The sequence below is a fragment of the Somniosus microcephalus genome, chromosome 8, assembly GCF_052327205.1.
Source record: "Somniosus microcephalus isolate GS21.2 chromosome 8, FLI_Smic_1.0, whole genome shotgun sequence".
NCBI lineage: Eukaryota > Metazoa > Chordata > Chondrichthyes > Squaliformes > Somniosidae > Somniosus > Somniosus microcephalus.
The window spans coordinates 56,939,929-56,965,173 of record NC_140994.1 but is presented as its reverse complement, the minus strand read 5'-3'; the positions used below and the strand labels follow the sequence as shown (position 1 = coordinate 56,965,173).

Sequence of the window (25,245 nt, the reverse complement as noted above, 5' to 3'; positions counted from 1 at the left end):
AAAGTGTCCAGCAAGCTTTTCAACCTCTGCAGGCTTCCTAACCAGTCCTGCAGAATGGCAGAGGAGCCTGCACCAGCTGCTGCCAGCGGCAGCGGCAGAGGCCGAGCTGCTGCCAAATTTGACGAGACATCACTCCAGACATTGGTGGATGGGGTAAGGGCCCACAGGGAGGTCCTCTTCCCTAGCTCAGGGAGGAAGAGGCCTCCCAAAGAGACCAGGGCGGCATGGATGGAGGTGGCTGCAGAGGTCAACTCTCAGGGAGACACCCGACGGACCTGGATCCAGTGCAGGAAGCGCTTCCGTGACCTTCACCGCACAGGAAAAGTAAGTATGAAGTTTCCATCACCCTCAACCTGATCCCCATTGCCTTTCCCCAGCAGCACTCAGCTTCAGCAATCTCTTCCTCCGCATCCCACATCACAGTCACATCCATGCACCCTTACCCATTCCCTCTCTCTCTATGCTCACATTCACAGAACTATTCCACCATGCAGCCCTCACACTGCCTCTCACTCTGATGCTTGGAACACAACTGACAACACACAGGGAGGGCCCTTGGTCTTGCAGCCTCACACCATCTTTGTCTCCTTCTAAGTATCGATGCTATGCAATCTCTACACTCACTCCTGCACTCTCACTCAAACTCCACTTGTCTCCCTCATTGCAGGAAAAGAGAGCTCACAATAGACGAGAGCGTGCGAGGACTGGAGGAGGACCACCCTGAATCGCCCACCTGAGCCCCTGGGAGGAAGCCGTGATGGAGATTGCTGGGGGTGATGTGCCTGTGGAAGCTGGGGCAGGAGAGACAGGAGCAAGCCCGCAAGCTGGTGACAGAATAGTTTCCCATCTCTCTCACTGACATAGCATGAGTTGCTGATATGATTCTGAAGCTACATCATTTGGACTTATGAGCATCTGCAAAATCCAATGTGCAAGTAGCCTTGGCATCACATCTCTAACTCTTCCCTTTACTCCCCCACAGGACCATCCGGAGCCCCCGTCCCCACTGCCGAGGAGGAAGAGGCTTTGCAGCCAGACTCCTCAGAGGAAGCTCCAGCCTCTGAGGGCGCAGCGTCAGCAGAAGTAAGCGCACCCAGCACCAGCGCAGACACTCACACCTCGGAGGGGCCTTCGGGACATAGAGTAGTGTTGTCACCTGGTGTTTCACAGCTCACAAGTGAGCATCAGCAGATTGTGGAGACAGGGACAGCAGTGGAGAGTCCTCGTCGGAGGGCACAGGCCTCTGCCAGCTCAGCTCAGCTGCATGTCGACCCTATGCCTCTGGGTCCATCCGCAAGAGAGGAGGTGATGGATCTCCATGCACAGATGCAGGAGTCTCTGGCAGGTTTTGTCTCCAGGGTCGCTGCAAGTGTGGAGCGTATGGAGGAGTCCATGGCGAGCATGAGCATAGCCTTATTGGAGTCATTGGCGCATGAAAGCATCACCACGGAAAGGATGGCTACCTCCGTGGTAAGGCTGGCTGCAGCCGAGGAGAGGAGGGCTGCAGCCGAGGAGAGGAGGGCTGCAGCTGAGGAGAGGAGGGCTGCGGCCGAGGAGAGCTGTGGCCGAGGAGAGGATGGCTGTAGCCGAGGAGAGGAGCGCTACGGCCATGGAGGAGCTTAGTTGCCAGGCTATCGAAAACATGGTGAGTGCTCAGAATAGAATGACATCTCTTGAGGAGCAATGGGCATCTATTGAGCACCGAAACCAGACCTTCATGGAAGTTCCTCTGAGCAGGACTTCCAGTGCAGAGACGGGTCCCCATGGCCCCCCTGATGTGCAGCAAGGTGCTCTCCAGCCACTTGCAGGCACTGAGGGGGAGCTGACCCATGAGAGGGAGGTTGTTGGCACACCTCAGGGAAGTGGGGGCTCCTCTCCACGTGCTCTCGCTTCCATGCCACTTCAGAGCCCTCGGTCAGAGCCCCACCGGAGTCCACACCCAAGTGAGATAGGAGTCTCAACCCCTGCACAGCCACAGGAGCAGCAGACTGCTGGCGAGCCCTCACAGGCTCGCCACCCCACAGGACGCCCGCCAAAGGTGTCGAGACAGGAGCAGCAGCAAAGTGAGCAAGGGGCCTCCACATCTGCTGAAGCCACAGGGGTACCACTACGTAGGAGCACGCGTAAGAGAAAAATAAAGCACCACTAATCACAAGGGTAGTCATTTGGGTGAGAAATCTTGTATATAGTTTTAATGCCATCACTTTGTCGCACATAAAAAATCTGGTGGCAACTGCTGGAGTTGTGGCGTCTGTCATTTGGCAAATGGGGATTTCACATTGAGGCCTTAGGATTACTTGCAGATGTCAGCAAGCTGGTCCAATAGGTAGAAATGCGCAGGGATGGGCCACTGTCCATGGTCAGCTAAGAAGCAGTGAGGCTACAGTGTTTGATGTATCAGGCTACGCAAATCGGCCCAGGATGAGTGCGTTCCTTGCATTCCGCCCAGCAATGCTCTCACGCACTGGTGCCGCTGGTTGACGGGCCTCTGCAGGATGCTCATTTCCGTCCTCCTCCTCCTCCTCATCCTCATCCGAGGCGGCTCTGTGAGGAGCCTCTTGGTCCTGCGGAATCGGCAAGCCATGACGCTGTGCCATTTTGTGAAGCACACAGCATACCACAACGATTTTGGAGACCCTGGCTGATGAGTACTGTAGGGCTCCACCTGATCTATCGAGGCATCTGAAGCGCATCTTTAGCAATCCGATGGCTTGCTCGATAATGCATCTGGTGGAAATGTGGCTGGAGTTGTAGTGCCCCTTAGCTTCGTTGGCTGGTCTCCTCACCGGCGTCATTAGCCAAGTCCGCAGGGGATATCCCTTGTCTCCAAGTATCCATTCCTGAAGCGCGTTTGGCGGACTGAATAGCGGAGGCACAGTAGACTGGCGCAGTATGAGGGAGTCATGGCAGCTGCCAGGGTACTTGGCACAAACATGCAAAATCTCCTTCTTCTGGTCACACACCAGCTGAACGTTAAGGGAGTGGAAGCCCTTGCGGTTGACAAAAACTCCTGGATTGCGATGGGGTGCCCTAAGGGCCACATGTGTGCAGTCAATGACTCCCTGCACCCTTGGAAAGTCTGCCAGCTGAGCTAATCCACGCGCTCGCGCCCTCACACTTGCGCGATCCCGGGTGAAATGGATGTGATTGTGTGCGAGGGCAAAGAGGCCATTGGTGACCTGTTTGATGCAAGTGTGTGCGGCCGCCTGGGAGATGCCGCTGATGTCTGCTGCTGATCCCTGGAAGGAGCCTGAGGCATAAAAGTTGAGTGCGGTGGTGACTTTGATGGCCACTGGTAAGGAGTGTCGACCTGGTGCTCTGGGCTCCAGGTCTTGCTGTAGCATTGCGCAGATGTCAGTCACTACCTCTCGCGAAAGTCGGAGCCGCCTTTAGCACTGCTGCTCAGTCATGTTGAGGTAGCTCACCCTGTGTCTGTAGACCTTGTTTGGGGGGTATCTCCTGCGCCGACGGCCTTCCATGCGCTGGCCCCTTCTGGCCTGTGCTGCCTCAGGTGGCTGAGCCGCTGCTTGTCGCTCCTGCTGGTGTTACTGGTGCTGCTGTTGTTGCTGGATCTGCTGTTGTTGCTGGATCTGCTGCAGCCTCCTCTGCTGTTGGAGATCCTCTAATGCCAAGAAGGGAAGGAACAAAAGGCCTCCCAGGCTTCTGGCAGATGCCTCCGTTGAGGAGGCGCTGAGTTAGGGTGCTGAGAGGGGCTTCGCAGGAGCTCACACTGGAGTAGTGTGTGAGGCTCCAACCTTCCACAGCTGTGCCTAAGCCTTCAACAAGTTGCCCCAAGCCTTCAGCAACAAGGTCCTGCAGCCTGCAAATGCTGGCTGATTAAATCTCTTCAGTCCTGATTGACCTGCAGCTGAAAGCAAGCAAGCCAACATTGTTCACGCCAGGTTTCATCAGTGGTGTTCCCACCAGGCGTGGTTTATGTGGGGAAAGGCTGAAAATTGCAAGGGCCCCTGAAAATAGGATTAAACATGCCAATTATTGGTCATTAGGCTCCCGCCGACCATTCCCGCCTGTGGCGGGCGGGACTGATTCAGGTCGCGCTGAAACACGGGGGCGAAAGTCAGGCGGGGCGGGGAATCGGACGGGGGGGTCGCGACCCCCTATTTCTGCAATTTTCAGCCCCCGCCCGCCTGAAAACCCACCCGACAGCTCCAGGAAAATCGGGGCCAATGACTCTATTGCGTGACCTGTGATTCATAAAGCATTGGTTTCTTCTAATTCATTTTACTCTTTAACATAGAATCATAGAATGGTTACAGCACAGTAGGAGGCCATTTGGCCCATCAAGCCCATGCCGGCTCTCTGCAAGAACAATTCAGCTCGTCCCACTCCCCCACCCTTTCCCTGTAGCCCTGCATTTTTTTTTCCTTCAGGTACTTATCCAATTCCCAAATGAAAGCCACAATTGAATCTGCCTCCACCACCCTTTCAGGCAGTGCATTCCAGATCATAAACACTCGCTGTGTAAAAAAGTTTTTTCTCATGTCGCCTTTGGATCTTTTGCCAATCACCTTAAATTTGTGTCCTCTGGTTCTCGACCCTTCCGCCAATGGGAACTGTTTCTCTCTATGTACTCTGTCTAGATCCCTTATGATTTTGAACACCGCTATCAAATCTCCTCTCAATCTTCTCTGCTCCAAGGAGAACAACCCCAGCTTCTCCAGTCTTTCCATGTAGACTGAAATCTCTCATCCCTGGAACCATTCTTGTAAATCTTTTCTGCACCTTCTCTAAAGCCTTCACATCCTTCCTAAAGTGCAGTGCCCAGAATTGGACATACTCCAGTTGTGGCTGAACCAGTGTTTTATAAAGGTTCATCATAACTTCCTTGCTTTTGTACTCTATGCCTCTATTTATAAAGCCTAGGATCCCGTATGCTTTTTTAACCGCTTTCTCAACCTGTCCTGCCACCTTCAACAATTTGTGCACCTATACCCCCAGGTCTCTCTCTTCCTGCATCCCCTTTAGAATTGTACCCTTTTGTTTATATTGCCTCGCCTCATTCTTTCTAGCAAAATGTATCACTTCGCACATTTCTGCGTTAAATTCCATTGGCTATGCATCTGCCCATTCCATCAACCTGCCTATGTCCTCTTGAAGTCTATCCCTATCCTTTTCACTGTTCACTATACTTCTGTGGCGACATGCCACCATTGGACATAATCCGCTCACGGCGGCACGGACAGTTTACGCAGGCGCACTGCCGGCAGCAGCCGCCCCCAGCCGTGGGCCCTTTCCTCCGGCAGCTTGTTTCCCGCAGGGACAGGCTGCCGGGAGCACTTCCTGTCTGGGGAGTATTTAAGTGGTTGCGCGGGCTTTTTAAGTACTTGTTTTGCCATGATGTAAATTAAAGCAGTTGTGTTCCATCAACTCTGGTCTCGACTCCCACGTTTGCCGCGGTATCTCAAGTTTTGTATCATCTGCAAATTTTGAAATTGTGCCCCGTACACCCAAGTTCAAGTCATCAATATATATCAAGAAAAGCAGTGGTCCTAGAACTGACCCCTGGGGAACACCACTGTACTGCATACATTCCTCCAGTCTGAAAAACAACCGTTCACCACTACTCTCTGTTTCCTGTCACTTAGCCAATTCTGTATCCATGCTGCCACTGTCCCTTTTATTCCATGGACTTCAACTTTGCTGGCAAGCCGATTATATGGTACTTTATCAAATCCCTTTTGGAAGTCCATGTACACCACATCGACCGTATTGCCCTCATCAACCCTCTCTGTTACCTCATCAAAAAACTCAATCAAGTTAGTTAAACATGATTTGCCTTTAACAAATCTGTGCTGGCTTTCCTTAATTAATCCACACTTGTTCAAGTGACTGTTAATTTTGTCCTGGATTATCATTTTTAAAAGCTTCCCCACCATCGTTGTTAAACTGACTGGCCCGTAGTTGCTGGTTTATCTTTACACCCTTTTTTGAACAATGGTGTAACATTTGCAGTTCTCCAGTCCTCTGGCACCACCCCCGTATCCAAGGAGGATTGGAAGATTATGGCCAGTACTTCGGCAATTGTTCCAGTTCTGTATAAATATAATTTTACAAATGACCATTTAGATTGCTTTATCTAGAGAACTCTGAACAGGAAATAATTTGGGTTCCACATATTCATTAATGATTCGTTCGGACACTGCCATAAAATCTTGCACAAACTGTTTGAAGTTACATGACAGAAACCAGTGAGCAGATTCTGAAAGATCATCCAGTAATCTCAAGCAAAAAAACACAATAAAATGGCATTAGGTTTAGAAATAAGGTTAATGCTATTCTGTGATGAAACATTTTATTAAAAGCAGGGAGTGTGGAACAGTAAAATCGAGCCTGGCTTGCCTCCATTGCCATCTTATTTTTCAACTGAAGTTTTGAATGTATAATAAACAGTTACTTCGATAGGTTCTACCATTCATTCTCCAATTTAGTGATTCCCCAAACTACTAAGTAGATTCGATACTCACAGCTTGACAGATGATTGGGTATTTTGTGCGATTGATGCCTCCAGCAAATACAGCGCAAGTGAGGGCAGTATGGAAACAAAAGTTCAGCAGCATGTGCCAGCCTTTCCTGCTAATGCGGATGGTGCTGTCAGAAAAGAAACATTTGTAACTCAGCTTTATTTATACTTTTTCTTTGTTCATAAACAGAGAGAAATATCATAGGTGTTTTCCTGCTAGATTCCCAGACTGCTGATAACATTACCATCCCTAATCAGGAACAAATGATCTGATTCACTGTCAGCCATACAAAAAAACTGCAGGTAATTAAGAATAATTATGGTTCCAAAGATGCAGCAATAAAGGCCTAGAAATTCAGTGCCCTTAGCGCCGATTTTGCGGCGCTAGAGGGCCTAGCGCTGCAATTGGCGCCGGCGCCTAAATTGCCTGGGGCCCTTCCGCCGCGGTAGACCGGTAGCGCTGCGCCGGCACCGATGACGTCATCGGTGTGCGCAGCGTCCCGGTTGCCATGGTAACCCGCCCGAACTGGGAAATTGACTTGCGGCCGCCTCGCCCGTGGCAGCCGCAAGCAACGTTCTGGCAAAGGTGCCTTGCACAAGTTTGCGCCGGCGCATTAAAGGCCCCGCGGCGGCCGGCCGCTTTCCCGCCGCCCGCCTAGCCGCAGCTCCCTCCCCGGACTTCCCCCCCCCCCCCCGGAACAGAAGCAAGCCCGGCACTTGTCCGAGGTGCCGGGCTCATTTTTAATAAGATTATCGCGGGCCGCGGCCGGGTGCAGGCAGGTCCTCCTTAAGGGAAGGAGGAGGCCTGCACTTCCCGAACCTGCCGCACCGCAGCGGGCGCCGCAGCACCGGAATAGCACCGAAATTCAGCGCATAGCGCCAGTTTTCAGGCGCTAACAGCTTTCAGCAGCGCCGGCAGCCGTTTGGGCGCAGAAGTAGTGAATTTTTGGCCCGACCAGCGCGACTTAGCTCCGGCACTAACTTCCGGCACTAAAGCCGTTGCAGCGCCAAAACCCAATTTCTAGGCCAAAGCATTGCACTATGAAAAACAGTTTAGTAACTCACGTCATTACACATTTTGCTGATAATTCTGCTTTAAATAAAATAATTTGTTAGTTTAGTTTTACGAGGGTTACTTGAAGCATGGAGAATAGTGAAATACACCGCTTAATCTTCCTTCTTCGTAGGCAGTCCCTCGGAACCGAGGATGACTTGCTTCCACACTAAAAAAGAGTTCTCAGGTGACTGATGAGTCCAATGCGGGACCTACAGTCTCTGTCACAGGTGGGGCAGACGGTGGTTGAAGGGGCGGGTGGGTGGGGTGCTTGGGTTGACGTGCGCTCCTTCCGCTGTTTGCGCTTGGCTTCCGCTTGCTCCTGGCTAAGAGGTGTTCGGCACCTTCCCGGATGCTTCTCCTCAACTTTGTGTGGTCTTGGGCCAGGGATACCCAGGTGTCGGTGGGTATGCTGCACCGCTTAATATGAAAGAACTGTCTATCACCTTCCTCCAAAGGTAACTGGCTTCTGACTTGAAAAAGCCATAACTAATCATTAACTTTTATATTTAGTACACATTCGCTGAGCTTGGAATACTACTTATTTCACCAGTTACTCAGGGAAATGGTGTGATTATTTAATTATGCCACCTATGATTATGTTAAAAAAAAAGTGTTTGTTAAAATTTGCTGTTGATTATTGTACGAACGAAAATATCTTTTTAGAACTTCCATTCCATACAGCAACTCACAAATGAAAATGAAGTGGCTGAATGTGACAAATTTATAGCAGTGTGTGTTTATTGAATCTTAGAATAGTACAGCACAGAAGGAGGCCATTCAATCCATCGATTCTGTGTCAGCTCTTTCGAGAGCAATCAAGTTAGTCGCACTCCCTGGCTCTTTCCCCGTATACCTGCATTTTTTTCTCCTTCAAGTATTTATCCAATTCCCTTTTGAAAGCTACTATTGAATCTGTTTCCCCCACCCTATCAGGCAGCGCATTCCAATTCCTAACCACTCACTGCGTAAAAAAGTTTTTCCTCATGTCGCATCTGGTTCTTTTGCCAATCACCTTAAATCTGTGCCCTCTGGTTATCGACCCTTCAGCCATTAGAAACAGCATCTCTTTATTTACTTTACCTAAACCCTTCATGATTTTAAACACCTCTATTCAATTTCCTTTTAGCCTTCTCTGCTCTAAGGAGAACAATCGCAGCTTCTCCAGTCAATCCACATAACTGTAATCCCTCATCCTTGGAACCATTCTAGTAAATCTCTTCTGTACCCTCTCCAAACCATTCACATCCTTCCTAAAGTGTGGTGCCCAGGATTGGACACAATACTCCAGCTGAGGCCGAACTAGATTTTTATAAAGGTTTAGCATAACTTCCTGGCTTTTGTACCCTATGCCTCTATTTATCCTCTAAGGAGAATTGGAAGATGAATTTGAATTTATGGAGGGTGAATCTGAAAGCGCTCGAGTTGTAGTACTTTCACACATATTAGATAGGTCTTGCATCAAAGTGTGATAGCAGGCTTATAGTAAGACCAAAATATCAGCATGTTGTAGGGACTAGGTGGTACAGTGTATTATCTTTCCTTTCATCTCTGGGACCTGGGTATGGAACCAGCCCAGCATGAAGGAATGAAAAATGCCTTTCTCTGTAAAGTCTGTGGGTTGTGCAGTTAATAAATACACAGACTTCAGAAATAACAACAAACAGGTCTTTACTATTCGAAGGTCCGGGCGAATCTGCCCCAGCAATCCTGCTACAACACTTATATACTGGTGTGGTCACTATCGGTATTACAGTATACAGAAGCCAAACAAATAGTGCCACACCTAAAGTAGTTCCCTTAAAGGTGAACGGTTACATTCAATAGTTCCCTTAAAGATAGACGGGTACATACACTACAATCCTCCCTTTTTAGCTTATTACTTACAGAGTCTCCGTTAAACATACATATCTTCAACTTCCTATAAAACAAATTACAGATATAATCTCGGTGGAGTCAATGTCATATAAAACAATTTACAAATATAATCTCGGTGGAAACAGTTCACAGGTTCAGTCTCTGCAGAAACAGTTCATAGATTCAGTCTCTGATCTTGACTCATTCCGAACAACATTTCTTTGGTGTAGCCGGATTACCTGGCTAGCGTGACTCCTCCATAGCCTTTTTCTTGACGTAACAGCTTGAACCTTCGTCCTGTTGAACCAGCAGTGCGGACTTTTACAACCAACTGGCTGTCTTGACATTTTCCAGTTTTTCAACTAATTTAGCTCCTTTCGTAATGTCCCGCCTGGAATAGTAGAAGTGCTAATATTTTAGACAGTTATTATCTTCTGCTTCTTCTTTTTCTTTTCTGCCTTTTTGAAACTCTCGGAGCTCCTTTCTCGGCTGCCAGCTGTAGCGCCACCAACTCTCTATGTTCCTTAGACCTTAAGTGCTTCCTCCGGATTTCAGCACTTTGAGAGTTTTCATCACAAGCTGGGCAGACCACATCCTCGTAATATTCAGTGTCACTCAACAGGTCATGGTAATATTCGGGTTCGTCCTGAGTTAGGCCAGCGAGAGAGACTTCTTCTTCCTCCTCACCCGTCTGGACGTTAGCTGACGGTGGTTCCTTCCCTAAACATCTTTCTTGAAAAGCCTTCTTCATGCATTCATATTCATCCCGCTCTTCCTGGGTTATCTGCCATTCCTTCACGACGGACCTCATTTGTGAGTTCAATACCTTCCTTTCCATCGGTAATTGCGTTATCAGGCTATTTAACCCTTCTACTGAAGTAACGGTTTCCACATTCTTCTGTTCACCTTGACGTGATTCAACGTACTTTTGGCATCCTTGTAAAATTTGTGTTGCCACCTCAGCTATCTCCGTGACCTTTGAGAGCTCCGAACTCGTTCCCCCTGAAGATTGAAGCTCGTGTTCAGATTGTTCCCCTTGCAGAGTCTTGTCCTTCAGCATATGAAGGAGTTGGCTGACCGTTAACTCTTCCCTGGGAACACGGTGGATCAGAGTCTTCTCCATTTCCTCCACCTCTTTCTCCAATACTTCCACCTTACGTTCCTCTTGAACTTTGGCTTTCAGCGCTCGGAAAAGTTGCGCCCTGATGCTCTCTAGTTCATGTTCAGGGACCATTCTTACAGTGTCCTGTTCTTCCACTGAAAGGATTCCCAGTTGAATCTGTTCTTCAAGTTGTTGAACCTCGGTCATTGCCGCCTCATATTTGTCTTGGGTGTCCTTCAATGTTTTTATAAGTTCTTGGACATCCTGTCTTTCATGCTCTGCCATGAATTTCACCTCTAATTTCTCATCTATGGATGGAGCTCCTACCGATGAGTCTGTCTTGGCCTTGAGCTCATCAAGAATTTCCTGCAGCCTTTGGACTTCTTGCTCATGTTCAGCCTTTAGTTGTTCATATGCTTCTACTGAAACTAGCTTTTTGGAGGCTGCCGAGTTAACCCCCTCCAGAATTGTAGCCTGGGCCTGTTCATACTGTTCTTTCAACTTCTCACACTCCACTTGTAAGGAGTCGTAGAGAAGAACTGGAATAAAATCCTGGCTCCCTGAAGATTCCTCTTCCTTTGGTTCATTCTGTAAATATTCTAGTTCCTGAACAGCATCAGGGGAATGTGATTGGTATTTGACCACGATGGCTCTATGGTCGCTCTCTGCTTGAGCTAGCTGTCTCTGTAGTCTTTCCAGGTTCTCCCATTCGGTGTCCCAGAACCTTTCCATATTTTTCATCTCTTGTACGAGACGGTCACTCAACTGTTCTAATTGTTGTCGTACTTTGACATAAGTTTGCGTCCGAGCTCGGTGTTCTTCCGTCATGGATGAATCCTTTGCTTGAACAGGCTCAGAATTCTCTGTCAACCTGGAGTTCTGCTCTGCAGCTTTACTCTTCTTGGTACCATAAGTCCTTCTGCATGTCTTCGTTTTCTTTCCCATCGTCGGCAAGTCCCTTTTAGCCTTGTCTTCCATATTCGACTTGGTCTTATCATCATCCATTTCAGAATCTGAGCTAATAGCTTGCACCGAGTCCTCCCTCATTATGGCTTTTAGGTAATGCCATTCCATGTCTATTTTCTTAATCCACTCCCGTCCTAGAAGTGGTGGTCCTCCCTCAGGTAATACGTACAAGTTCATTCTTGGGTGTTCTTTACCCCTATCTCTCACCTTGACTCTTATTTTCCCCACGGGGTATACATTATGCCCCGTGTATGTCTGTAATACGAACTTGGTATTTCTTAAAGGTATGTGAGAGAATAGCCGGTGGTAGTCCCTTCGGTTGATGACTGATAGAGCTGATCCAGTGTCCAGCTCCATTCTTACTTGGACTCCAGCTATTTTTAGTATGACCCAGATGGCCTGTAGATCCGTTTCTTTACTCACATTGTGGATTCTCAGCCTACCCAGCTCCTGGTTGTTTGGGTCTGAGTCTGAATTCTGTTCGTCTGAACTCTTCTCAGCCACCTTGTGTACCTTGTTGTACTTTTCTTGTGGTGGCTTCCTTTGATTATTGGTCTTTTTCCCGGACCGGCATACCTTCGCGATGTGACCCAGTTTGCCACATTTCCTACACTCTTGGTTCTTAAACCAGCATTGATTCTGGTCATGCGTTGTCTTCCACAATGGTAGCATTTTGTTGTGCTTGAAGTAATTTGGTCCACCCCGAGTGCCGCCGCCTTTAGTTGCATTTCCGCCGTTCCTTTCGCTGCGGCTTCGTTCGATGCAGCTATAAGGACAGCCCTGTCCAGTGTGAGGTCGTTCTCTTCCAGTAGTCGCTTCTGCGTCCCTTCTTTGGACAACCCGCATACGAACTTGTCCCGCAGCGCTTCTGTCAGATTCCCTCCGAACTGGCAGTATTTCGCTAGCCTACGCAGTTCGACCAAGTATTCCGCATTGCTTTCGTCTTTCTTCTGCGTTCTTGCGTAGAATTTGAATCGTTCAGCCAGCATCAGCGGTGTGGGGTTCAAGTGGTCCTTCAGCACAGCCACAATCTCTTCGAAGGTCTGATCCGCTGGTTTATTTGGTGCTATTAGATGCTTCAAGAGCCCGTATGTTTTTGCCCCCATCGAGTTTAGCAATGTTATCGCCTTGTCGTCTTCCTCTATTTTGTTGGCTTCGCAATAAATCTCTATGCGTTCCACGTACGTGGCCCAGTCTTCTATTTCAGAATTAAAGTCGTTAATATTCCCTCGCTTAGGCATTTTTCTTCCCTTGGGAGCAGCACCAGTATTTCTTTAAGTATTCTTATTTATTTGTTTGTTTCTAAGATGGCGGTTTTCCCGCGAAATCGGCGGTTTCCCGCTCTTTCCTTCTCTCCCCGCCCGCTTCAATGGCGGTATGTCAATCAAGATGGCGGTTTTCCCGCGAAAATGGCGGTTTCCCGCTCTTCCTTTCTCGCCCCGCCCACTTCAATGGCGGTTTCCCGCTTCTGGCGTCTTCTCCGCCTAATGGCGGCTTCCCGCGTTTCTTCCCGGTGGAAGGGGTACGCTTCCCCCACAGCGGACAGGTTCAGCCGCTGGCTGGCTTCCGCACAGCTCCCCTTACTCGGCTATGTCTTTTCCTCCCGCCCGCACGGCTCTACCGGCGCTGGGTACACCCCGTTAACGGAGGACAGTTCAGCCGCTGGACTGGCTCTCGCGCAGTCTCTCTCTCCGTACCCGGCTCTGTCGCTCTCTCACCCGCACGTTCGGTGCTACCGGCCCTGGGTACCCCGTTGGTGGAGAACAGTTCAGCCGCTGGACTGGCTCTCGCGCAGTCTCTCACCCCCTCCCGCACGTTCGGTTTTGCCGGCTCTGAGTACCCCGTTGGTGGAGAACAGCTCAGCCGCTGGACTGGCTCCTCGCAGTCTCTCTCTCCGCACCCGGCTCTCACCCGCACGGTTCCCGTTCGCCTCCCCAGCCCTCTCGCAGACCGGTGTTTCCCTCCCCGGCTGTGGCTGGGTTTCTCCTCCCGCGCCTACTCGCAGGCTCAGCGCTTTGTGGCTGCGGTCGCTGCCCGGATTTTTTCCCGCCGATCACGGTCCGGCTGTCACCCGACGCCGTTGGACCCGACTTTTGGCCGGCACAGCTCCCCCTCGACCGAGGTCGAGTGCTCTGCCCTTATCCTCCGGATATTCTCTACACCTTCCCCTACTCACAGTCTCTTCGGCCGCCTTGTTCCCTGCTGATCGGCTCACTCCGCACCGTGGTAGAAGGGTAGTCAGTGCCTGTTGCAGACGGAAGCTTTTGTTGCTAAAGTCTTCCACCTTTCTCCTGCTGCAGCCTCGTGTTTTCTTCCAGCAGCACGACGAGGGCGGTTGCCTCTCTTCGACGCTCTTCTTGCTTTGGTAATCTTGCTGCAGGGTACGATCGGACTCGTCGCCACTGTAAAGTCTGTGGGTTGTGCAGTTAATAAATACAGACTTCAGAAATAGCAACAAACAGGTCTTTACTATTCGAAGGTCCGGGCAAATCTGCCCCAGCAATCCTGCTACAACACTTATATACTGGTGTGGTCACTATCGGTATTACAGTATACAGAAGCCAAACAAATAGTGCCACACCTAAAGTAGTTCCCTTAAAGGTGAACGGTTACATTCAATAGTTCCCTTAAAGATAGACGGGTACATACACTACATTCTCTACCAGCTCGAAGGGTTTTAGTAAACATATTATGAAGCTTCAACCCTGTGCCTAGTGGATATGGGTCAACATCGCAAAATCATATGAGCCCATAATACGGATCTGGTGGAGAGTCACAGAACTGCTGCTCTTTAAACAACTGGAAGGATGGCTGGCATGGAGAGAGGAATATCGCAAAGATGCAGTAGGGACTGTTGTTCTGCTTTAATACTATGATTCTTTAATGATTCCTAAATCTGCCTTTCACAAGTTTGAACTTATGCCCACTTGTCACAATTTAAGGAATCTTCCAGATTTACTTTTTTGATATCGTGCACTATCCAAGGCTACATTCACACACCAGCTCCAGCATTGTAGTGACGTGGTTCCAGTTGTGTTGTGATGGTAAAGTTGGAGTGTAATCAAGAGTCAGAGGCCAGTGATCTCATTGGAACTGCCCAAATGAAATCCCTGGAGCTCGGGTTTCATGACTGACCGCATTGTAATCTCAACTGCAGGCGTTTATAAAGGGCAGAATAGAGTGAGGGCATTGGCTAGGATTTTGCTAGCAAGATAGAAAAAAATAGAAGTTTAATAAAAAAAAATCTTTGAAGTATTAGTTGTCTCATCCTGGGGAGTATAGAAAAAAATCTTTTGCTCATAAATTAAACTAACTGTCTATGCACGTGCAATATCAACAATCTTTACAGCCATTTAAACCCAGGAAGTAAGATCAGGCTTTGGAAAAGCTAGTATAAATCAGCTTTTCAAACCTGAAGTGAACGTGGGAATAATTCACTCTCACTGTAATACACCTTTATGAGATCCCTCTTAGTCACCTCTTTTCAAGGTCAGATTTCTCCAATTTTTCTTTAATTCAGTTTTCTGACTCTTCTTTGCACTTTAAGGACCTGAATGTATCCTTTGCATCTTAATGACCAGAACTGCACACAGTACCTAAGATATAGTTTGACTAGATAATTGTTCAGTTGACTTATATTCTACTTTTTGGCTATATAGCTCAGCATTCTATTGTTGGTTACTGCTCTAATCATTGGACATGTTAAGCATCAAGTCTACTAACACCTTTAGATTTCTTTTAATTTCAGTGATTATGGAGAGCATGTTATTTGTGTCTTCCATAGTGAACATTTGGAGATGGTAATCATTTACTGTATTAATAAATTTATGTTCATCTTCAGGTTTGGCCCCATTATTTCTTATCTCTTCCCTGACTCCCCTCTTAATACTGAAATAATTTCTTACTGTACTGTTTTGCATCTGCATCTATGTTCATTTCAAGCTTTCGCTTTGTCCCTCGGACCATCCCTTTAATGTGTTTCTGAATTCTGTTATACTCTTATATTCTTTCAAATTTTTGTCTCATTTTCTTCCCTACAGAATTCGTAGAGTTCATTTTCCTTTCATCCTGATAAGCATGAAATTTGACCAAAATACAATCTCTTTTCTAAAAAATGTATACTTCTAATATGGCTAATAGAGGAACAAATCAATAATTATATTTACTTTGCAATTCCTACCTGTGATGCACAATGTAGGTGATAATGGATGCAAAGAGGCACAGCAAAAGGACTGCAGTGCACGCATATACCACAGGGTGCAGGAACTCCCCTGGGTACTGATTGAAGGAAAGCACTGTCTTCAAATCCTGGAAAACAATCCAAAAATAATCATTAACATTCACTGCTTCTTTCTCACATAGTAGGAAAGTGAATTTATTTATTTAAGCTTTGCATATATCTTATATCTAGAAAAGGCTTAAAAATCAATTCCTGGAGAAGAACTACAGTAATTTGAAAAACATACTTGTCTCTCAGAAAACATTAATGCAATCCCATGACAAGTTATCAGCTTTTTTTAATTTCACCTAGATACAGCTGGCATGATACAAGCTATAAATATTTCACAAGAGAGACTTATTTCCAGCTAAATCATAATTAAGGGATTAAGATGATCTCTGCAATAGTCTTTGTAAATCTTTTGTAACCATTTTGAGAAAGAAAGAGAGAATGGGAGAGAGAAGGAGTAAGAAAAAAGGAAGAAAGACTTGCATTTATATAGCACCTTTCACAACCACCGGACGTCTCAAAGCGTTTTACAGCCAATGAAGTACTTTTGAAGTGTAGTCACTGTTGTAATGTGGGAAACGCGGCGGCCACTTTACGCACAGCAAGCTCCCACAAAAAGCATGTGATAATGACCAGATAATCTGTTTTTGTTATGTTGACTGAGGGATAAATATTGGCCAGGACACCAGGGATAACTCCCCTGCTCTTCTTTAAAATAGTGCCATGGGATCTTTTACGTCCACCTGAGGGGGCAGACTCAGTTTAACGTCTCATCCAAAAGACAGCACCTCTGACAGTGCAGCACTCCCTCAGTGTCAGCCTAGATTTCTGTGCTCAAGTCTCTGGAGTGGGACTCAGAGACGAGTCTGCTACCAACTGAGCCACAGCTGAAAGGAAGGAAGGACCGAAGGAGCATTTATACAGAGATTAATCATTCGGACGTGTATACTTTTGTTTAGCACAGACAAGTGGCTTAGTGGCTATTATGATCCCTTACCTTTATGGAATCTCGAGCCCAGTATTCTTCATTTAACAAAAATTGGGAAAAATGCCTATGTTCAACATCATTATTAAACTGCTAATGAAATCTCAGTTTTGAAAAGGGCGATTTCTGAGATTGCAACTTCATTAGCGCCAGTGAAACATTAGCACCCGATCATGACACAGCAGAATAATGATCCTTTAATACTTCTCGAGCATCTAATGAGTCTCATAACCAACATAAATATCGAAATGTTCATGAATCCAGCTGTGAAAAGGGCATTTTTTGTTGAAAATGGCTGAATGTCAAGTGAGAAAATCCCATTGTGATGACAAGTCCCTCCAAGTGCTGGTAACCTCTGTGACTGAGCATTGCAAGCTTATCTTTTGTTAGGTGAAAATCCCTAAATATGAAAAGGAAGTGTCAAGCGTGGCAGTATGTCACTGACAGAGCAAATTCTATCTGAGCTGCTTGGAGGATATGGCTGGAAGTCTAAAAAGGTTGCTTGACTTAAAGAACACAAAGTTATAGCATGAATTTTATTGGTAAGTAGCCACACATATATGGACATAAAAGCAGCAATTATCTAAAGATATGTGCAAATAAACTGTACAAAGACAAGATTGTAGCAAATAATTTTTTAGAAGTGATAATAGCAGTTTGTTTGAATTACGTAATACACACAATGATGGGAAAGATATTAGAAGCAATTTTTATGGCTCAACTCATAGGCTTAGAAATTCAGGCGCATCCAAGATTGGGGGCGGGGGTGGTGGGATACCAATCCCTGCGCCTGAATGCCGAGGCCTGAGGCACCCACGATACTGGTTCCTTGTGTCTCATTTCTACTGAGCTGGCGGAGCGCGATAGAAGATCGGGCCACTGCTACCATCGCAGCTGCCCTCAGAAAAGTGAGGAAGGCGAGTGACTGGGAAGAGGGCAACCGGGTCAGGAGGGGGCGATGGCTGGGTCTGGGCCGGGGGGGGGGGCAATCAATTCTACTGTGGCACAACCCAAAATCTCGAATTCCAGGTCTCATTCGGTTTGTTGTACCTGTTGGTTTTGGCTAAAACGCAAGTTATTATGCATCCCCTGGCCAGCACTCTTCCACCACAATATCAGGAAGGTATTGGGGAAACATCGCCAGAGACTAAATGGATGATGGAGGTAGACATTAACATGCCAACATTAGGGGTGGGGGAATTCGCTGAAGGGTGACAGTTTCACAGTCAGAGATGGCGATGGTACCAGTGATGCTGCTTTGCACAAGTACCAAGTGTGGTCGTTTCCGGAAGAAATAATCCAATGTAGTTTGGAGTTAAAGGAGAATTTCTTCCCTGTCCAATGGATGGTGCATCATGTATCTGTGGGGCCCAGGTCACTGCATTGCTCAGGGAGTATCTGTCCAGAGTGTCTTGAGTAAGTGGGGAGCCTGCTGATTCCAGGGGATAGAGCACAGTTCGGGTCACCTACCACTATCATTGCACCCTATATATAGGGTACAAGTGCTGGTAATACCATTGTGGGAAACTTGAGGGTATTCATGTTTGGGGATAGATATTTACTAATGTGACCAGCTTCCTCATTAATCTTAATCAGCATGGAGTGACTGTCTTTCCCTAGGAGAGTTTGCTTAAGTTTAAACATCAGTTTTGCCCCAGGCCTCCATCTTCGGGTTTGTTATCGTCACTTTGAGGTGGAGTATAGAAAGTGTTCCCTGAGCATTGTGGCTCTTATATTCTTGGCTCTGAGGAAACAAGCAACAACTTTGGGGTGCTGAGGGAAGTTGATTTTTAGCTGATGGGGTAAACCATCCTACATTCAATGCTCTTGCCTTCAAGGATTGTTGTTATGCTATTGAAGGCCCTCTCCTGGTAGGTCAGGGAAGATCTCAGCAAAAAGCTGAAATCTAGTGGTCATTGATGTGCAGCTGCTTCTTGGCTCTTACACAGCAGGCTAACTTATTTTGTTTAGCAATTGCAGATGTACCAGGGTGTTTTGGAACAGTGAGTACGGGGATGAGCATTCTCTGAGCTCTCTTCAAGGTTAACTCAAATCAGTTGTCAAGATCTTCAGGCGAGATTTCAGAGATTCTTGGATGAAAGGGGTAGGTCTATTTTTATTTGTGCCTCGAGAGATATCAACGAAGCAGATGTTGTAATATACTCGGCTGTCAAAAAGACATAGTTAGGGTTATCTCCTGGTCTTTGTTCATTGGATAAATCACTTGGGCTTTTAGTTTCAGAAACAGTGGGGAGAATTGGGCAGCAAATCAGAGAGCCAACTCCTCGCCCTACCCTTGATTTTCCTCACCCTGCTGGGACGGTCACTGACCACCCCTTCCCCGCCTACTGCATGCAAATCCCGGCAGGGAGGTGGAGCCTAGGCTCCTGTCCCACTTGCCTCCCGGTCACCACTCTTACTGCCACCCCCCAGGACTGCCAGGTGAAGCCTGGCAGTAGTCACTGCATGACTGGTGGGTAGGTCCCAAACTGTGGGAATGGAGGAAGAGGGCCTTGTAGATGCCAACAATTCAATCTCAGGCACTTACCTTTGTAGCCCTTGGCTGAGGCCTACAAAGATTTGAACCACTTGCTTCTTTGGTGCCCTGCGGCCCTTCAAGTGTCCTCTCAGCTCTTCGCGTGCTGCAGTGGTTGTCCTGCGACAGCACCACCTCGGTTATCCCGAGGGCCAATGGCAGGCTCACACTAGCAGATTGCCATGAATATCTAATGACTAGCGGCCCACAAAATTGTCCCAAGCTCATGCTGGGGTTGGGACGGCAAGCTCAAGTCCCGCCCAACATTGTAGAGACAGGAAAAGGCAAATCAAACCCACAATTTTAAATCTGTGTCTTTTGTTTTCTGCCTTGCAAGGATAACAGCCAAGGTTTAATGATTAACACTGACTGTGCCAAGTAAAATTTACATAGGATTTCCAGTAACAGAAAATACCACATGCTAGTTTAATTTTCTAAAGGCTAAAACTATCAATAAAATTTATTTACACTGAAATAATTTACAGCAACAAAAATATATATTACTTGCAATGCATGAATCTGGAGTGTCCACTTATACTATCTTAGCTCGTTGAAACAAAAACAGTAGGGGAGAAATCTCACGCCGCTATTACACCACTGGAACTTCGGCAGGGCAGACCTTCTGCCTGCTGCTTTCAGCTGCCAGTGGCCCCATCCCAAACCCAGGGACAGGGTCTTGTAAACAATTGGGCCATGTGCCCACACCTTTCGCTGCACAATGGAAGCAGCCATCCCGAACTGGCACTGGAATCTTGGAGCGCAGGGTGGCGCAGCGAGGGTGGGGCAGGTGGGAGGGGGGACGGGCGGGGGGGGGGCGTTAGGGGGGAGGGTGGGTAGGTGGGAGGGGCGGGGGAGCCAGAGACCTGGATCAGATGAAAATAAAGATCAATTTTTTTTATTGGCCCGGATTTCCCGGGGCCTATGACTGCGTATGCTGTAAGTGCCCCGCTAGTTCCGGGTTACCACATGTGATGCGCATGGTGCGAAAACCTGGAACTTGCGATCTGTCAAGTTTCAGCAGACAGATCCTCCGCATCCCCAAGAAATGGACATTCGCTGACGGAGAGTTGGGCTATTTGCCCAACTACTGCCCAGCAAATGCCCACAAAACTCTTACACCCGGTAAAAGCAGGCGTAGGATCTTTACCAGCGTAAGGATTTAAATAAATATTTAAATAAATATTGAATTTAATATAAAAATCATTTAAACATTCAAACACCTTTAAAATTAATTTAGGTTATTTTTGGCCCCTTTAAAAATGTTTAAATTTATTTCTCAAAAAATTAAATTTTTGTTTTAAATGTTTAATTAAATTGTATTTTAATTAATTTTAACATGTGATAATTTATTTTTATTTAGGTTGTGTGTAAATGTATTTTTTATGTCATTCCTATTATGCTTATGGGGATTCTGTACGATAATGGAATCCCCATAAGCATAATGGAAATCCCCCTTTTTGATTAGTTGGGCCGTCCCACGTGATCCCAGGGATGCTTGCGAACCGCCTGCGCCCATGGGCTACGTGGATCTTTACGCAGGCGAACGCCCGCAGGCCCAGGAACACGAGAGTCCGAAGATACGGAGGCACCATGTAGATGCGTACTTTTCTTGCGGATCGGAGGCATTCGCCCGCGGAAAACCTCCGCCCGCAATTTCAGGTCCCTTATATTATCCGAGGGAACATTAGCAACAGGACGGTTGTCGACCTCAAAATTATTACCACAGTGATTAGTCGTGACTTGGCACTCCAATGTTCTACAGTAGCATGAATGGAGTCTATCATGAGATCTGGTAAGCAGAGAACATTGGACATTTTGTGATTAGGTAATTGAATATAGAGCTGCCATTCACATCGCTTTGCAATCAGGCCCATTTTACTTCGTACGGAACAGCCAATCATGACATCATTACAATCATTTTACTTTGTATGAACAGCCAATCATGACGTCATCACAATCATTCTACTTAGTATGAACAGCCGATCATAACTGTCTGTATCATATCAGGTGAGATTTCTGTAGTAAAATACATTTCTTTTGTGACTGTGTTATCTTAGCAGAGATGAAACAGCATTAACAGTTACTGGAAATCTTTATAAACCTTTCTTTAAATGTGAAGTACGATTTTTTTTAACTCTTAAAAATAAAAATCATGCTATTATAGAACATTGGTGCACTAAATTGTCAGCACCAAGTAAAGATTAATCACTTGGGGTAATAATTTGGAAGTGGACAAAAATCCTTTTGGTAATTTTAGCCCCAGGAAAAATTATGGTGCAGTGATAATGCGGTAGTAAGTCCACCACCTCCATTTTAACTCCGCTACTGCCTGTTTGCGACGGGCAGAGGGAGTTAAAATATCTCCCACTGTATCACCCAGAATCCCGGGAAAGTGTCATTGTTATTGAACTAAATGTTTCGTGTTTGCTTCTTTACAGGGTCTATAATTAATATATTGGCCCAGAAATTTGGGTCGGGGGCTTCCCGCGGGTGTAAGCCCCCGACCTGCACTTACCTTGCGCGCCGGCAGTTGAGCTGTAGGGCCCCGTGGAATTCCGATCCGGGGCCTGGCCCAGCTGCCGGCGCGCAGTGCTTGCGTGTCCCAGGGGCGCAGTTAGTTTGATGCGTTCCCTGGGATCACGTGGGCCATGGGCAGCCAATCGGAGCAGGGAAATGCCCATTCATAAGTCTTGACAGGAAGAGCGCATACTAATGATAGTGCATGTCACACAAGCACCTGATTGGCTCAAGTATCAGATCCACAAGGCACAAATCACTTAACTAAATGATATTAATTGCCTGAAATATTGCTGAATATTTCGGAAACCTACCAACGAGCAAGCAATAAGCAGGTAGGAAAAGTACTAATGAAGGATACATAGATACATAGAAGATAGGAGCAGGAGTAGGCCATTCAGCCCCTCGAGCCTGCTCCGCCATTCAATGAGATCATGGCTGATCATCCAAATTCAGTACCCTGTTCCTGCCTTCTCCCCATATCCCTTGATCCCTTTAGCCTTAAGAAATATATCCAACTCCTTCTTGAATATATTTAATGAATTGGCCTCCACTGCCTTCTGTGGTAGAGAATTCCACAGGTTCACCACTCTCTGGGTGAAGAAATTCCTCCTCATCTCTGTCCTAAATGGCTTACCCCTTATCCTTAGACTGTGACCCCTGGTTCTGGACTCCCCTGCCATCAGGAACATCCTTCCTGCATCCAGTCTGTCTAGTCCTGTTAGAATTTTATAAGTTTCAATGAGATCCCCTCTCATTCTTCTAAACTCCAGCGAGTATAAGCCCAATCGACCCAATCTCTCCTCATACATCATTCCTGCCATCCCAGGTATCAGCCTGGTGAATCTTCGCTGCACTCCCTCCATGGATCAGCAAACAACTACCAATAAACAACAGGCAAGTAGGAGATGCCTTCAGTTGCCTTCTTGTTTTGTCAGTAATCTGAGGACATAGTATGAAAGATAACATTTGTATCAAAACAAAAACATAAAAACTGAAATAATTGACAACCAAATCTTTAAACTTAACCATAAAATTGTTCATGTCCTCTTAGGAATCCTTTCAATAAGTTATTTCACCTACCCATTCTACATAGGATTGCATAGGATATACGGCACAGAAACAGGCCATTCGGCCCAACCAGTCCATGCCGGATTTATGCTCCACTTGAGCCTCCTCCCATCTTTCCTCATCTAAATCTATCAGCATAACCCTCTATTCCCTGCTCCCTCATATGCTTATCTAGCCCCCCTTAAATGCATCTATACTATTCACTTCAACCACTCACTGTGGTAGCGAGTTCCACATTCTCACCACTCTCTGGGTAAAGAAGCTTCTCATGAGTCTGGCTTACATTCTGCATTGTGAATCTTCACCTCCCAGTATTTTTTGGACCATCATGCATGCACCAGCTCAGTTCTCTCCTATCCACCACCTTCTCTCAGGTGCCTGGGGATTGAGTTTTGTGTCTTTTATGGGGTTTGCTTTGATTAGCTCAGCTATTTCCTCTGATATTTCCCATGACTCCTGAATGTATGACAAGTGAAATATTGCATCTTGAAGTTCTGTTTTATGTTTATATATTTTGTTTATAATTTTAATATAATTATCTATATATATAAAAGACCTCTTCTGTCTGTCTGTCTGTCTGTCTGTTCTCTATATGTTTGAAAGTTATAGAGCGTACCTACGCGCGCGTCATGTCAAAAGAAAGCTTACGATTACGGACCGGTCATAGGCGTATTAACGTTTCGGCCGGACAAAAATCGCGCCCGCGGTATCCAAAAAACGTTCAACATTCCGCTCATTAGCATCTAATTAGCGACTGTGTGACGTCGAGGTCGACCTATTGTACAGCGGGTTCCTGGCGCGTGCCATCCTACAGTTGAGTGTTGAGTGACTTGACGATTGACCAATCCTACGCTTCAGTGACCTGATGATTGACCAATCGGTGCGTGTGTGGGAGGGCCTTATCGTTCTGAACCGAGGTGAGTGGCCGCCATCTTGATTTTTCGCGATTTTTTCCCCACACTTTCTGTGTGTTAGGGAACTGAGGTAAATATTTGAATTATGTGTTAGGGAACAATTTATTTGAGTTTTAAATTGTGTTTAGCAACAGTAGGAAATTAAGTGATCCCCTAACCGCCGCCGTCCCCCCCCTCCTCCTCACCCTCGTGCAGGGGGGACTCGGGGCTGCTCTCCAGGCCCGCTGCAGGCAGGCCTGAAGCTCAAAAAATTTCTCTCTCTCTCCTTCTCCTCTTCCCTCTCTCTCCTTCTCCTCTTCCCTCTCTCTCCTCTTCCCTCTCTCTCTCTCTCTACTTCCCCCTCTCTCTCTTCCCGTGAGTGCGGGACCGGAAAAACCGGTGGTTTGCCGCTCGCTAACGGCCGCCGGGCCGCGGGGTTTCCCTGCCTGCTCCCCGCGGGCCGCCTCGCTCCGCTGGCACTGACCGCGCCTGCGCCGCCAGCCCGCTCTCCCGCTCCCCGGTGCCGGCCGCCGCTCAGCTCAAGGGGGGAGTGTGAGGGAGAGGGTGGGGGGAGGGGGGGGAGTGTGAGGGAGAGGGGGGGAGTGTGAGGGAGAGGAGGGGGAGTGTGAGGGAGAGGAGGGGGGAGTGTGAGGGAGAGGAGGGGGGGAGTGTGAGGGAGAGGGGGGGTGATTGTGAGGGGGGAGGAGTGTGAGGGGGGGAGTGTGAGGGAGAGGGGGGGAGTGTGAGGGAGAGGGGGGGAGTGTGAGGGAGAGGGGGGGAGTGTGAGGGAGAGGGGGGAGTGTGAGGGAGAGGGGGGGGAGGGAGGGGGGGAGTGTAAGGGAGAGGGGGGGAGTGTGAGGGAGAGGGGGGGGAGTGTGAGGGAGAGGGGGGGGAGTGTGAGGGAGAGAGGGGGGGGAGTTCTCTTCCCCCCCAGTCGCTCTCTCTCCCCCCCCACAGTCGCTCTCTCTCCCCCTCAGTCGCTCTCTCTCCCCCCAGTCACTCTCTCTCTTCCCCCCAGTCGCTCTCTCTCTTCCCCCCAGTCGCTCTCTCTCTTCCCCCCAGTCGCTCTCTCTCTTCCTCTCCAGTCGCTCTCTCTCTTCCCCCAGTCGCTCTCTCTCTTCCCCCAGTCGCTCTCTCTCTCTTCCCCCCAGTCGCTCTCTCTCTTCCCCCCAGTCGCTCTCTCTCTTCCCCCCAGTCGCTCTCTCTTCACCCCCAGTCGCTCTCTCTCTTCCCCCCCCACTCGCGCTCTCTCCCCCCCCACTCGCGCTCTCTCTCCCCCCCACTCGTGCTCTCTCTTCACCCACTGTCGCTCTCTCTCTCATCTCTCTCTCTCTCTCCCCAGTCTCTCTCTCTCTCTCCCCCCAGTCTCTCTCTCTCTCTCCCCCAGTCTCTCTCTCTCTCTCCCCAGTCTCTCTCTCTCTCTCCCCCAGTCTCTCTCTCTCTCTCCCCAGTCTCTCTCTCTCTCTCCCCCAGTCTCTCTCTCTCTCTCCCCCAGTCTCTCTCTCTCTCTCCCCCAGTCTCTCTCTCTCTCTCCCCCAGTCTCTCTCTCTCTCTC

At 47.8% G+C, this 25,245-nt stretch overlaps 1 protein-coding gene across 1 annotated transcript in view; it reads right to left on the bottom strand.

Moving 5' to 3' along the window:
- adgra1b (adhesion G protein-coupled receptor A1b) overlaps positions 1 to 25,245 on the bottom strand; it is a 1,141,355-nt gene that overhangs the window by 494,744 nt on the left and 621,366 nt on the right. Inside the window, exons 15-16 of the mRNA XM_085994744.1 lie at positions 15,641 to 15,768; positions 6,486 to 6,609 (exon numbers count right to left, since the gene is read on the bottom strand). Coding sequence (XP_085850870.1) covers positions 6,486 to 6,609; positions 15,641 to 15,768 — 252 coding nt within the window. The remainder of the gene's footprint in view (positions 1 to 6,485; positions 6,610 to 15,640; positions 15,769 to 25,245) is intronic.